This window comes from Moschus berezovskii, chromosome 7 (assembly GCF_049115385.1).
Source record: "Moschus berezovskii isolate FMDL1 chromosome 7, NW_MosBer_1.0, whole genome shotgun sequence".
NCBI classification, from domain to species: domain Eukaryota; kingdom Metazoa; phylum Chordata; class Mammalia; order Artiodactyla; family Moschidae; genus Moschus; species Moschus berezovskii.
The window spans coordinates 94,081,235-94,095,414 of NC_142466.1; the positions used below are offsets into that span (position 1 = coordinate 94,081,235).

The 14,180-nt window shown below is 37.5% G+C and overlaps 1 protein-coding gene across 3 annotated transcripts in view; it reads left to right on the forward strand.

The window, feature by feature from the left end:
• Nucleotides 1-14,180, forward strand: part of AUH (AU RNA binding methylglutaconyl-CoA hydratase) — a 202,921-nt gene that overhangs the window by 56,318 nt on the left and 132,423 nt on the right. For 2 of the 3 annotated variants that reach the window (XM_088838162.1, XM_088838160.1), the window contains one exon: nt 7,383-7,469. The exons of the other annotated variant lie outside the window; for it this stretch is intronic. In XM_088838162.1, coding sequence (XP_088694288.1) covers nt 7,383-7,469 — 87 coding nt within the window. The remainder of the gene's footprint in view (nt 1-7,382; nt 7,470-14,180) is intronic. 3 annotated transcript variants of the gene reach the window in all.

The window sequence follows — 14,180 nt, forward strand, 5'->3', positions numbered from 1 at the left end:
GGTCTCTCTAGTTGAGGTGTCTAGCCCTTAGTTGTCCCACAGCATGTGGGATCCTAGGTCCCCAACCTGGGATTGAACCCACGTCCCCAGCTTTGAAAGGTGGATTCTTAACCAGGGGACCATCAGGGAAGTCTTTTTGTATGTTTTTGTGTCAAGATTTTATGCATCTTTTATTATATGTTTTCCTTGGCTCTTTGATTTTTGAATGTTAATGTAGATGATATCTTTTTAAAAATTTCTTTTTCTAGTATATAGGAAGACAGTTGATTTCTGTATATTGAACCTCTATCCAGCTTATTTTTATGATTTGTAAATTCTTTTTGAGTATTCTTCATGTTAATGAACTCATCTGCTAATAATGATAGTTTTTTATGATCTTTGTAATTAAAATTTTTCTTATTACACAGTTCAGTTCAGTTCAGTTCAGTCGCTCAGTCGTGTCCGACTCTCCGCGACCCCATGAATCACAGCACGCCAGGCCTCCCTGTCCATCACCAACTCCCGGAGTTCACTCAAACTCATGTCCACAGAGTCGGTGATGCCATCCAGCCATCTCATTCTCCGTCGTCCCCTTCTCCTCCCGCCCCCAACCTTTCCCATCATCAGAGTCTTTTCCAGTGAGTCAACTCGTCGCATGAGGTGGCCAAAGTATTGCAGTTTCAGCTTTAGCATCAGTCCCTCCAATGAACATCCAGGATTGATCTCCTCTAGAATGGACTGGTTGGATCTCCTTGCAGTATAAGGGACTCTCAAGAGTCTTCTCCAACACCACAGTTCAAAAGCATCGATTCTTCGGCGCTCAGCTTTCTTCACAGTCCAACTCTCACATCCATACATGACCACGGGAAAAACCATAGCCTTGACTAGATGAACCTTGGTTGGCAAAGTAACGTCTCTGCTTTTTAATATACTATCAAGGTTGGTCATAACTTTCCTTCCAAGGAGCAAGCATCTTTTAATTTCATGGCTGCAATCAGCATCTGCAGTGATTTTGGAGCCCAAAAAACCAAAGTCTGACACTGTTTCCACTGTTTTTCCATCTATTTCCCATGAAGTGATGGGACCAGATGCCATGATCTTTGTTTTCTGAATGTTGAGCTTCAAGCCAACCTTTTCACTCTCCTCTTTCACTTTCATCAAGAGGTTTTTGAGTTCCTCTTCATTTTCTGCCATAAGGGTAGTGTCATCTGCATATCTGAGGTTATTGATATTTCTCCCGGCAATCTTGATTCCAGCTTGTACTTCTTCCAGCCCAGCGTTCCTCATGATGTACTCTGCATATAAGTTAAATAAGCAAGGTGACAATATACAACCTTGACGTACACCTTTTCTTATTACACAAATACACCTATTTACATTTGTAGAAATGATAAAGAATACATTGCCTCATTCTTGATAATTGGGAGGAAGTTTTTGACCATTAAAGGTGATGTTGCTTTATAGGTATTTTGTATTTACTCTTTAACAAATGAAGAAAGATTATTTTGTTCTTAGTTTGCTATGAATTCTTAATTAATAATGAGTGTGTTGATTACAGAGGACAACAAAAGCATAATAAAAGAGAAATATTGATAAACTGGATTTCATTAAAATTGAAAACTCATCAAGAATTATCAAAAGATAAGCCACAGATCGGAGTAGATATTTCCAAATATTTTTTCTGAGAAAGGACTTTTAAGATATAACTCTTATAACCGATTAAGAATCAAATAAATTGCACAGCAAAGATTTGAGTAGACATTTCAGTCAACTGGGTGAATGGCTATTAAATGTCTTGAAAAGGTACTGATAGCCTTATTGTTGTTGTTCAGTTGCTGAGTAGTGTTCATCTTGTGATCGCATGGAGTACAGCATACCAGGCTTCCTGGTCCTTCACTACTGCCCAGAGTTTGCTCAAGCTCACGTCCATTGAGATGGTGATGCCATCCAACCATCTCATCCTCTGTCTTCCCCTTCTCCTCCTGCCCTCAGTCTTTCCCAGCATAAGAGTCTTCCCAAAAAAAAAAGAGTCTTTTCCAGTGAGTCAACTCTTCATATCAGCATTGGAACTTCATCTTCAGCATCATTCCTTCCAGTGAATATTCAGGGTTGATTTCCTAATTTTAGGATTAACTGGTTTGATCTCCTTGCTGTTCAGGGGACTCTCAAGAATCTTCCCCAGCACCACAGTACAAAAGCATAAATTCTTCAGCGTTCAGCCTTTTATGGTCCAGCTCTCACATCAGTCTATGACTACTAGAAAAACCAATAGCTTTAACTGTATGAACCTTTATAGCAAAGTACTGTCTCTGCTTTTTAATATGCTGTCTAGGTTTGTCATGTTTGTCATTAAAAAAAAATTAGTCACCCATTTCTGTCTGATTCTTTGGAACCCCATGGACTGTAGCTTGCCAGGCTTCTCTGTCCATGGCATTCTCCAGATAAGAATACTGGAGTGGGTAGCCTTTCCCTTCTCCAGGGGATCTTCCTGACCCAGGGATTGAACCCTGGTCTCCCACATTGCAGGCAGATTCTTTACCATCTGAGCTACCAGGGAAGCCACATTAGTCATTCAGGAAATGCAAATTTAAAACCATAATAAATACATCATATCACTAAAATGGCTATGATAAAAAAGCAGATTAGTGTCCTTGTAGGACAACAGAGACCCTTATGGATTGCTAAGAATGTGAAGCGGTGCAGCCACCATGGAAAGCAGTGGCAGGTTTTTATTTTTTTTTTCTCCTTCCCTGTTTTAAATTAAATAGAAATTTACAATATAGCTCAGCAGTTCCACTCTACCCAAGTGAGTCTTTGGGTGAAAGTGAAAAAATTTCTCTACACAAAGACTTGGATGCAGATGTGTTCACGGTAGTATTTTTCATAATAGCCAAAGGGTAGAAATAGTGCAGCTGTCCATTAATGAATGAATGGATAATCAAAATATCTGTCTGTACAATGAATACTATTTGGTAATAAAAAGACAAAAGATACTGATTCATCTTTATATCATGGATGAACCTGAAAAACACTATGGGGTATGAAAGAAAGAAGTAGAAGACTATATTATATGAGTTTTGTTTATATGAAATGTTCAGAGAATGCAAAGTTATAGGAAAATATATTAGTTTGGGACTAGAGGTGAGAACAAGGAGTGACTGTATATGAGTATGAGGAATTGTTTTTGTGATAATGGAAATGTTCTAAAACTATGTTGTGGCGATAGTTGTACAACTCTCTAAATTTACTAAAAAATACTGAATTGTGTATTTTAAATGACTGAATTTTAAGTAAATTATAACATCAATGAAGGTGTTAAGGAATGAGTGTTGAATTCTGTCAGCTAATTTTCTACTGAAAATTTATATGATTTTCATCTTAATTTCTTAAATTAAAAAAATCTAATATTAAACCAGTCTTAAATCTTGGCCTGAGTATAAATTGGTCTTAATTCATGTATGTTACTAGTAGGTATGATATACTGATATTTTGTTTAGGGTTTTTTGAGACCTTATGAGAAAAATTGTCTGTCATTGCTTTTCTTATGTTCTTGTCAAGTTTTTGTTTTACTGTTTTTCATATAAGCATTTAAGATTGATGGTAAATGTTTTTCATTATATTTTTGGAATAATTCACTTTTGCAGTCATATGGGCATGCAGTTTTCTCTGTAGGAAAGTTTTTACATATTCAATTTTTAAAATATTTATTTGTGTTTTCAGATTTTCTCTTTCTTTGCCAATTTAAATAAGTTGTGTTTTCCTAGGAATTTGTTCATGTCATTTTTCAAATTCATTGAGTCAGAATTGTTAACAGTTTTATTGTCTGTGAAATCCTTGGTATTACTTTCCTTTCCATTCTCAATTGAGACTTGTGCCTTCTCTGATTATCTGTGATGCATCTTGCTAAAAGGTCTGTTATTTATTTTAGTTTTTTTCAAAAGCTGACTGTTTTGATTTTTCTCTCATACATTTGTTTTCTATTAAAAGTTTTTTGCTCCAGTGTTTGCTATTTCTTTTCTCCTACTTTGGGATTTTTTCCCTATTTTTTATTTTTTGATAGGAATATTTGACTGCTTTATCAGTTACTGTGAAAGGTCTATTAAAGCCCACTGAAGTTGTAGGTGTGACAGTTTTTTCGTTTTAGTTCTGTGGATTTTTGCTTTTTTTTGCTTTTTTTTTAATGTATGCCATTTTAGAATTTTTACATCTCTTGTAATGGATGTTTATTGTTATAAAATAACCCTCTCGTTGAGCGATGCTTCTTGCCTTACTTCTCTTTTGTCAGAGATGAAGATAACTTTACAAGTTTTCTTTTGGTTAGTGTTTGCATGTTTTTTCACACTTTTACTTTAGCCAGTCAGTACCCTTATATTTTAAGAATATCTCTTATAAGCAGTATAAAATAAGTTTTAAAACTCTACTCTCATAATCTGCCTGAAGTGAATTCCCTGTAGTGCTTCTTTTAGCTTGGGCCTGCTGGTGTGTTTGAGGATGTGTCTGTGAGTTGGTGTGTGAAATGTTTTTATTCACCATCATTTTGAAGGGTAGGTTTGATAGATTGGAATTCCAGATTGGCAGTTAGTTTCTTTTCCCACTTTAAAGACATTCATTTTCTGTCTCACACAATTGTGTGGATAAAGCTGCATTCCGTAATCAGACATGTCTTCTGTACTTCGCTGCTGCGACTGGTGTGCGGTTAAATGGGCTACATATGTTAAGAAAAAACCTTGATTCCCTTTAGCGCCTGGTATGGTTTCTAGCAGCTTTGTCTTTTTAACCTGACTGTGGTTTCAAGCATGCTGTGTGGTCACAGAGTCAGAATGTTGCTAAGACCCCCCAATCGGAGCTCTGGTTAGTGTGTTAGAGGGTGCCGTAGTGGTGCCCTGGGGTCCGAGGACATGATGGATCCCATGATTCAGTTATGAGGGCTCCTTCAGGACTACTTCCTCAGAGACCCTATCTGTCCCATCAGGTTTTACTTCGTGGCTTTGGCTCCTCTTCTGTCTATTCCCTTCCCTCATATCATACTACATTTAGCTACTTATTAGCCAATATGTGTTACCTAACATGCACTGGGCAACATTTTATATTCTCAATTTAAAATTGTATTCTTCATGTTAAATGAAAGTGAATTGAACCATTATTTCTTAACAAATATATTGTACTAGTTTACAATTCCTTTGGCACTACTAACATTTTTGTTTGATGCTAAATTTTAATTCTTCATGGAAAAAAAATAACTATGAAGACATATATCAGACATCCATAAAACAAGACTACCATCTTAGTCTTTCTTTAGTCGATAAGTCATCTCCGACTCTTGTGACCTCATGGACTGTAGCCCACCAGGCTCCTCCGTCCATGGGATTTTCCAGGCAAGAATACTGGAGTGGGTTGCCATTTCCTTCTCCAGGGGATCTTCCGGACCCGGGAATTGAACCCAGGTCTCTTGCGTTGCAGGCAGATTCTTTACCGACTGAGCTATGAGGGAAGCCCCACCATATTGAGTTCCCACCACTTAACTTAAGTAGGACAATATTACAAATGAGATTGAAGTTCTCTCTGTCTGTTGCCGGTCATATCTCTCTCCCTTCTCCCCAGAGTTCACCATCAGTTGAATTTGGAATTTATCATTTTCATGCATGTTTTATGTCCCTGCATAACATTCTTCTTTTAAAAACTTACTTAAATGATTATCATCCTGTGGATCTTTCAGTAATTATATATAAAGGTAAACATATTTATACTTATATAATTATAAATTCTTCATCATTGTTAGATTTATCCATATTTATACTCTGATTCCTTCATTTTCATGTTGCACACGTAACATTTTGTTGTATAAATATGTCCCACTTTAATGAATTTGAGTCAGTTGCAGTGAGGTGAGTGAACCTAGAGCATGTTATACAGAGTAAAGTCAGAAGGAGAAACAGATGTTGTATATTAAAGCATCTATACGGAATCTAGAAAAGCAGTACTGATGACCCTGTTTGCAAGGAAGGAATGCAGGCATAGATGTAGAGAAGGGACTTGTGGACACAGCGGGGGAAGGAGAAGGTGGGATGAACTGAGGGAGTAGCATCAACATGTATACACTACCGTGTGTAAAATAGCTAGCTAGTGAGAAGCTGCCGTGTAACACAGGGAGCTTAGCCCGGGGCTCCGTGATGACCTAGAGGGGTAGGATGGCAGAGGTGCGAGGGATGAGGGATGGGGGGATGGGAGGGAGGCTCAAGAAGTGGGGGATATGGGTTCTAGGATATGGGTTTTTATCAACTGCAGTTCTCAGTTCCACAGGAAGTGTATGGGCTCAGAATGTCTCAGCTTCAGCTGCTACTTGCTTGTTACATCTAGTCCTGATCAACTTATAATTGGCACGTACGAGAGTAGGTAGCTGAGTAGGTACCTTCTATGCTGTAATTTTACTTTGTTTTTTATTTGTCTATTTATTTAAATGAGGACCTACCTTTTTTCAGAGGGTTTAATTTTACTAAAAAGAATGTCTTTGTTGAGCCACAAAGGAAACAGTCCCTCGAATATGAAGTGAAAGTTGCTCAGTTGTGTCTGACTCTTTGTGACCCCATGGACTCTAGTCCATGGAATTCTCCAGGCCAGAATACTCGAGTGGTAGCCTTTCCCTTCTCCAGGGGATCTTCCCAACCCAGGGATCAAACCTGGGTCTCCTGCATTGCAGGTGGATTCTTTGCCAACTGAGCTATGAGAGAAGCCCCAAATGATCCCTTAAGGAAGTAATTATGTTTATTAACTGTTCCAAAGTTACAATTCTGTGGTAAATTCAGAATTATGAAATTGTTGGTTTGTATATATTTTCAAGTCAGTGATTCTCAGATGTGATCTGCAGTCACCACGTCAGGCATCCATAAAATTAGCAGTGATTTTCATAGCAGTAAGGTGTGATTTGCACGTTTCATTGGGTTGGCATTTGCACTGATGGGGCAGAAGCAGTGGTGGATAGAACTGCCAGCATCTTGTCAGGAACCAAGAAAGTGGCATCAATCTGTAGTCATTTATGTTGACATGAATGGATTTATTTGTATTCAGTGGATAAATAATTTAAAATTTTAATTGGGTTCATTTTCTAATAGAATACTATGGATAGATACATGTATAATCTTAACAGTATCTCTTCCTCTAAGAGTATAAAGAGGTCCTGACATGAGAGTTTGAGAAGCATTTGAGAAGCAATGCTTGGTAGATGTATAGACGAGTATTTTTTTTGTTTCTGATGCTGATTTTTGAGAAGAAAAGCTTAGAGAATATGATTCCTTTGATAGATAAATCCAGTCTATCTTCAAGTTTTATGTGAATCTTATGTAATTGTTCAGTTCATTGCCTTAAAATTTTAATTAGGTTATATTTGTAAATAAAATACTTTGCAGGTGCTGATCTTAAGGAAAGAGCCAAAATGAGTTCCAGTGAAGTTGGTCCTTTTGTCTCCAAAATAAGAGCAATGATTAATGAAATTGGTAAGTTTACTATTAAATTGTCCTTTTAGCATGGTTAAAGTGACCTTTAATATCGGATTTTAAAAGTTGCACACTGTTTTTAAGTATTGTGAAGTGAAAGTCGCCCAGTCTTGCCTGACTCTTTGCGACCCCATGGACTGTATAGTTCATGGAATTCTCTAGGCCAGAATACTGGAGTGGGTAGCCTTTCCCTTCTCCAGGGGATCTTCCCGTCTTTATGTATAAGCTTGGGCTGCTGTCTCTGGGGTCGCACAGGGTCAGACACGACTGAAGCGACTTAGCAGCAGCAGCATAGCTGGTTGTAAAACAGAATGTATGTTTATGTTTAATTTGAAAAATTGTGAAAAATATTTCGTAATTAAACCTGCCTCATATTTATAATGACATTACTTATGGAGGTAATTATTAGAAAACAAAGAATAATTTAGCTGTAAGCATTTGACATAAGTATGTTTCTTAAATAATTGCATTCACAGACATACAGATTTGGATTTATTTTTTGCATAAGTGGGATTATACTGTTTCTTTAGAATTACGTCATCTTTGTAAGGTTTATATTTTAGTACATATAAATTTGCTTTTATTATTAGTACCTTTTAATACATTCAGTTCAGTTCAGTTGCTCAGTCATGTCCGACTCTTTGCGACCCCATGAATCACAGCACGCCAGGCCTCCCTGTCCATCACCAACTCCCGGAGTTCACTCAAATTCATGTCCATTGAGCTGGTGAGGCCATCCAGCCATCTCATTCTCTGTCGTCCCCGTCTCCTCCTGCCCCCAATCCCTCCCAGCATCAGAGTCTTTTCCAGTGAGTCAACTCGTTGCATGAGGTGGCCAAACTATTGGAGTTTCAGTTTTAGCATCAGTCCTTCCAGCGAACACCCAGGATTGATCTCCTTTAGAATGGACTGGTTGGGCCTTCTTGCCGTCCAAGGGACCCAAGAGTCTTCTCCAACACCACAGTTCAAAAGCATCAATTCTTCGGCGATCAGCTTTCTTCACAGTCCAACTCTCATATCCATATATGAGCACGGGAAAAACCATAGCCTTGACTAGATGGACCTTGGTTGGCAAAGTAATGTCTCTGCTTTTTAATATGCAATCCATGGTCTTATCCAGAATTTTAAATTATTTCTTCATTAATGAACATTGGATGTTCTTGTTGTTTTGGCTTTTTTAAACTGCTTTTGTTGTTTATAATAAAATAGTGATTCCTTTGTACAGATTCTTTTAGAACATTAGTATAAGATAGATTTCTAAATATGGTATTGCATATTTAAATGTGTTCATTTTACATGTTCATATTAAAATGTGTTCATTTTACATTTTAATAAATACTAACAGATTATATTGCAAAAAGATTATAATAAATTATATTCCATCAATTCTATGACAGTACGTGTATTTCTTCATGTTCTTGAACCATTTAACGTTGCTACTTTTTTAGTTTGCCAAAGTTAAAGAAAAAATAGATCTTAACATTTTAATTTGCACTTTCCCAGATGCTAGTGTAATGTTATATCTTTTCAAATTAAACTTGCCTTTCCCCTTCTGTAGATTGTCTTTTCACATTCTTCATCTCCTTTTCTATAGGATCATTTAATAACTATTTACTTAAAAGCCAGTTTTGTATGTGATCTTTTGTTGTTAAATGTATTACAGGTATTGTCTCTTAATATTCCACCCTAATTCAATTCCAGGAGCTTTATATATCTTGAGGGTAGTAAGTTCTCTTCATTGTTATTTTTTTTTAACTGATGATTTCCTTGCTAATCCTCACTCCTCAGTTCTTCCAAATGAATTTAGGATTGTTAATTTTAAAGGAAAAATCGTCTCATGATCCTGTGATTGGAATTTCTGTAAATATTGTTTATAAAGAATTAACATTTTTATGATACAAAATCTTTCCATTCGTCATGTACATGTCTCTCATTGTATGGGGGGATCATTCATGTTTTAATGTCCTTTAAGAAAGTTTTCTTCACGTTGGCTTCAGTCTTGTATCTTTTTTCCCTCTCAGGTTTATCCTTATTTTATAGCACTTATTCCTTTGAATGGAATCTTTTCCTGATATTTCTGTTGAAGTCTGGTTATTGTTGTAGGTCTGTAGGAAATTTGTTAAATTTTATGTGCTTGTTTTGTATCATGCTAGCTTATTACTTCTATTAGTTATTGTTATTTCTCAATTTTCTTGTGTTTTCCAGAAAGCAAAGAAATTCTTTATATATAATTAATGCTGTTTTTATCTTTTCCTTTTCCAACATTTTAATCTTAACATTTTTCATATATTTTCACATTGGCTAAGGCTTTTGGTACAATATTCAGTTGTGGAAGTGATCATATTGATCCCTTTATTTGAGTATGATGAATGCGTTTGATAATTTTGCCAGTAATTATCAAATTCAGGGAGTTTTCTTATATTTCAGCTTGTTTTGGAGTTTATTACTCTTCTAGTCAAGAATAACGGTTAAAATTTGCCAACTGCCTTTTTGGCATGTATCAAGATGATATCTATTAGAATCTGTCTCCGCTTTTATTATAGTGAATTGGATTAATAGCATTACTGATGCTACACTGGCCTTGTGTTACTAGAATAAATACTGCCTGGTGGTTATGGTGGTTTTTAATATATACCACTGGATTTAATTTTATATATTTTGATATAAGCATAAATGAGATGGGACCTTCTAATTTCATGTTTCGTGTTTCTCTTTCTGGTTCGATATCATGGTTTTACAACCTTCATAGAATGAAGTGAAAAGTTTTTCATCTTTTTCTGTGCTATCCAGGGAAATCATCTGTTACTTGAAAGAGTAGTAGAATTTAACCATGTGACATCTTTGGGGGTTTGTTATTGTTGTTTACCTTTTGCTTTTAGAGCTAAGTTTTAAAATATACATGTTTTGATTTCTAAAATAGTTCTTGTTGCCTTCCTATCTTTTGTTTCTCCCTTGCCAGTTTTATTAGAGGCTCTCCTCTGCTTCTCTTTCCACACAACCACATGGTCAGATAGATGTCTTTTGAGGCAGAGCATGGATTTGTTTTCCATTGTGGTCAGAGAACTTGATCTTGGAAGTAAAAGTTTGTGCAGTCTGTAACTTTATATGTATGCTAGGACGAATTGTTAAGACGGGTTCAGTTGTAGACATTACCTTGATGTTTCTTCTCAGCCTCTTTCTATTTTATCGAATCTGAGATTGGAATTTTTTGGGGCTTCTTAAATGAAGAACTGTTCCTTTTTAGTAGTGGTATTTTCTTTTCAGTGGTCGTAGTGGTAGCGTTTCTGTTCTGGATCCTGATCCAGTATACTTGTTTCCCTTCCATGGGTTACCTAACTTGGCAGTGATACTTTTCACTGTGATATTGCAATGGGTTTTGGTGACTTACTGAGATTTTGACGGGCAAGTAAAAACTGTCTTGATCAAATCTCTTTGTTTAAACCACAGGCTAGCAAACTTTTTCTTAAAAGGACTGACAGATATGTTAGGCTTTGTGGGGCTGTTATGGTCCATGTTGCAGAAACTCAATTTTTTTAAAGACTGTTTTTCAGGAGCAGTTTTAGGTTCATGTCAAATGGAGGGGCGGGTAAAGAGATTTCTCATATATCCTCAGCCCTCAATATGCATAACCTTTTCCCCATTATTAATATTTCACACCAGAGTGGCACATTGGTTATAACTGATGAACTTACGTTGATATATCATAATTACCCAAGTCCATATGTTTACATTCAGTTCAGTTCAGTTCAGTTGCTCAGTTGTGTCCGACTCTTTGTGACCCCATGAATCACAGCACGCCAGGCCTCCCTGTCCATCACCAATTCCTGGAGTTCACTCAAACTCATGTCCATCGAGTCGGTGATGCCATCCAGCCATCTCATTCTCTGTCATCCCCTTCTCCTCCCGCCCCCAATCCCTCCCAGCATCAGACTCTTTTCCAGTGAGTCAACTCGTTGCATGAGGTGGCCAAAGTATTGGAGTTTCAGCTTTAGCATCAGTCCTTCCAATGAACACCCAGGATTGATCTCCTTTAGAATGGACTGGTTGGATCTCCTTGCAGTCCAAGGGACTCTCAAGAGTCTTCTCCAGCACCACAGTTCAAAAGCATCAATTCTTCGGCGATCAGCTTTCTTCACAGTCCAACTCTCACATCCATAGAAGACTACTGGAAAAACCATAGCCTTGACTAGATGGACCTTTGTTGGCAAAGTAATGTCTCTGCTTTTTAATATACTCTCTAGGTTGGTCATAACTTTCCTTCCAGGGAGTAAGCGTCTTTTAATTTCATGGCTGCAGTCAGCATCTGCAGTGATTTTGGAGCCCACAAAAATAAAGTCTGACACTGTTTCCACTGTTTTCCCATCTATTTCCCATGAAGTGATCGGACCAGATGCCATGATTTTTGTTTTCTGAATGTTGAGCTTCAAGCCAGCCTTTTCACTTTCCCCTTTCACTTTCATCAAGAGGCTCTTTAGTTCCTCTTCACTTTCTGCCATAAGGGTGGTGTCATCTGCATATCTGAGGTTATTGACATTTCTCACGGCAATCTTGATCCCAGCTTGTGCTTCTTCCAGCCCAGCGTTCCTCATGATGTACTCTGCATATAAGTTAAATAAGCAGGGTGACAATATACAACCTTGACGTACTCCTTTTCCTATTTGGAACCAGTCTGTTGTAGGCACACCTAAACACATAAAACAAATATTAACAGACTTTAAGGGAGAAATTGGTAGCAACCCAATAATAGTAGGGGATTTTAACACCCCACTTAAATCAGTGAAGAGATCATCCAGACAGAAAATGAATAAGGAAATAATTGGCCTCAATCGACACATTAGACCTGTGCTTTGAAGAGCAGATTACATTCTTTTCAGGTACATGGTGAACATTCTTCAGGATAGGTCACATGCTGAACCATAAAACTAGCCCCAGTAAAGTTACAAAAATTCGAGATCTTATCAAGCATCTTTGGCAACCACAGCACTGTGAGATAGGCATCAGACACAAAACAATAAAATTATTATTTATTTGTATTATTAATTCCTCAAAAAAAAAAACAAAATCCGAAACACATGGAGGCTAAGTAGTATTCTACATAACAACCAGTGGATCATTGGAGAAATCAAAGAAAGAATAAAAATATACCTCGAGACAAATGAAAATGAAAACATAAATGATCCAAAACCTATGGGATATGGCAAAAGCAGTTCTAAGAGGAAGTTTACAGGGATACTAGCCAAACTCAGGATAAAAGAAAATTCTCAAATACTCTACACTTACACCTAAATAATGTAGAAAAAGAACAAATAAAACCCACACAAAGTTAGTAAAAGGAAAGAAATTATAAAGATCAGAGCAGATATAAAGGAGATACTGAAAGGTTGTTGCCGAGCTATGAAATATGCCAGGATTCTTGGCCTCCGGTGGAGAAGAATTCAAACCCAGACCAGTGATGAGGCTTGATCACTCAGAGCTTTTGTGCTTTAATAAAGTTCTATTAAAGTATAAAAGAGATAGAGAAAACTTGTGACGTATACATCAGAAGCCAGCAGAAAGAGTGCCTCCCTGCTAGTTTTTAGCCAGATGTTATATAGCTACTTAGTTCAGTTCAGTTCAGTTCAGTTGCTCAGTCGTGTCCGACTCTTTGCGACCCCATGAATCACAGCATGCCAGGCTTTTGTGTCCATCACCAACTCCCGGAGTTCACTCAAACTCACCACCATCGAGTCGGTGATGCCATCCAGCCATCTCATTCTCTGTCGTCCCCTTCTCCTCCTGCCCCCAATCCCTCCTAGCATCAGAGTCTTTTTCAGTGAGTCAGCTCTTCCCATGAGGTGGCCAAAGTATTGGAGCTTCAGTATCTTTCCTTCCAATGAACACCCAGGACTGATCTCCTTTAGAATGGACTGGTTGGATCTACTTGCAGTCCAAGGGACTCTCAAGAGTCTTCTCCAGCACCACAGTTCAAAAGCATCAATTTTTCAGCACTCAGTTTTCTTCAGAGTCCAACTCTCACATCCATAGCAGTCTGCTAATTAGAGAAAGGGAATGTCTCAAAACTCAGAGACTGTCACCAGGCCCCTCACCCACAACATGCATTTTGAGATGATATTGGTCCAAGGTGAGCTGTCCTGGGCCATAAAGTGATTGACAGGAATCTTGAAGAAAAGCAGGTTTCCAAGTAAATATATAGCCCCATTAACATAGATTAGGATAACTATTGTATGAATAAAACATACTTGTTTGTCAAGGTTTTGAGTCTTAGGGGAAAGTGACTTGAAAACAGAGCCTAGGGTAAATACATAGTTCATTAACATAGCTTAAGACAGACATTTCCATAAGAAAATCACTTTGGTTAGCTCAAGGTTGGAGAAAAGATAAGTTCTGGTGGAACCAGATGTCATCAAGGCAACAGGAAGGGGAAAAAAACACTTGTAGTTTGTTTCCTCCTTCTGCTTAAGAGAGGGGTAAAAAATGTCGGACACTTGCAGCCTGTTTCCTCTGTCTGGAGACCCCAGCCTTCCTGCCTGTTACCTTCTCAATACCTAAAAAAGAAAAGATTAATGAAACTAAAAAGCTGGTTCTTTGAAAAGATTAAAAAATATTGATAAACCTTTAGCCAGACTGATCAAGAAAAACAAGAGAGGGGCCAAATCAGTAAAATCAGAAATGAGAAGTTACAACTGATACCACAGAAACACAAAAGATCAT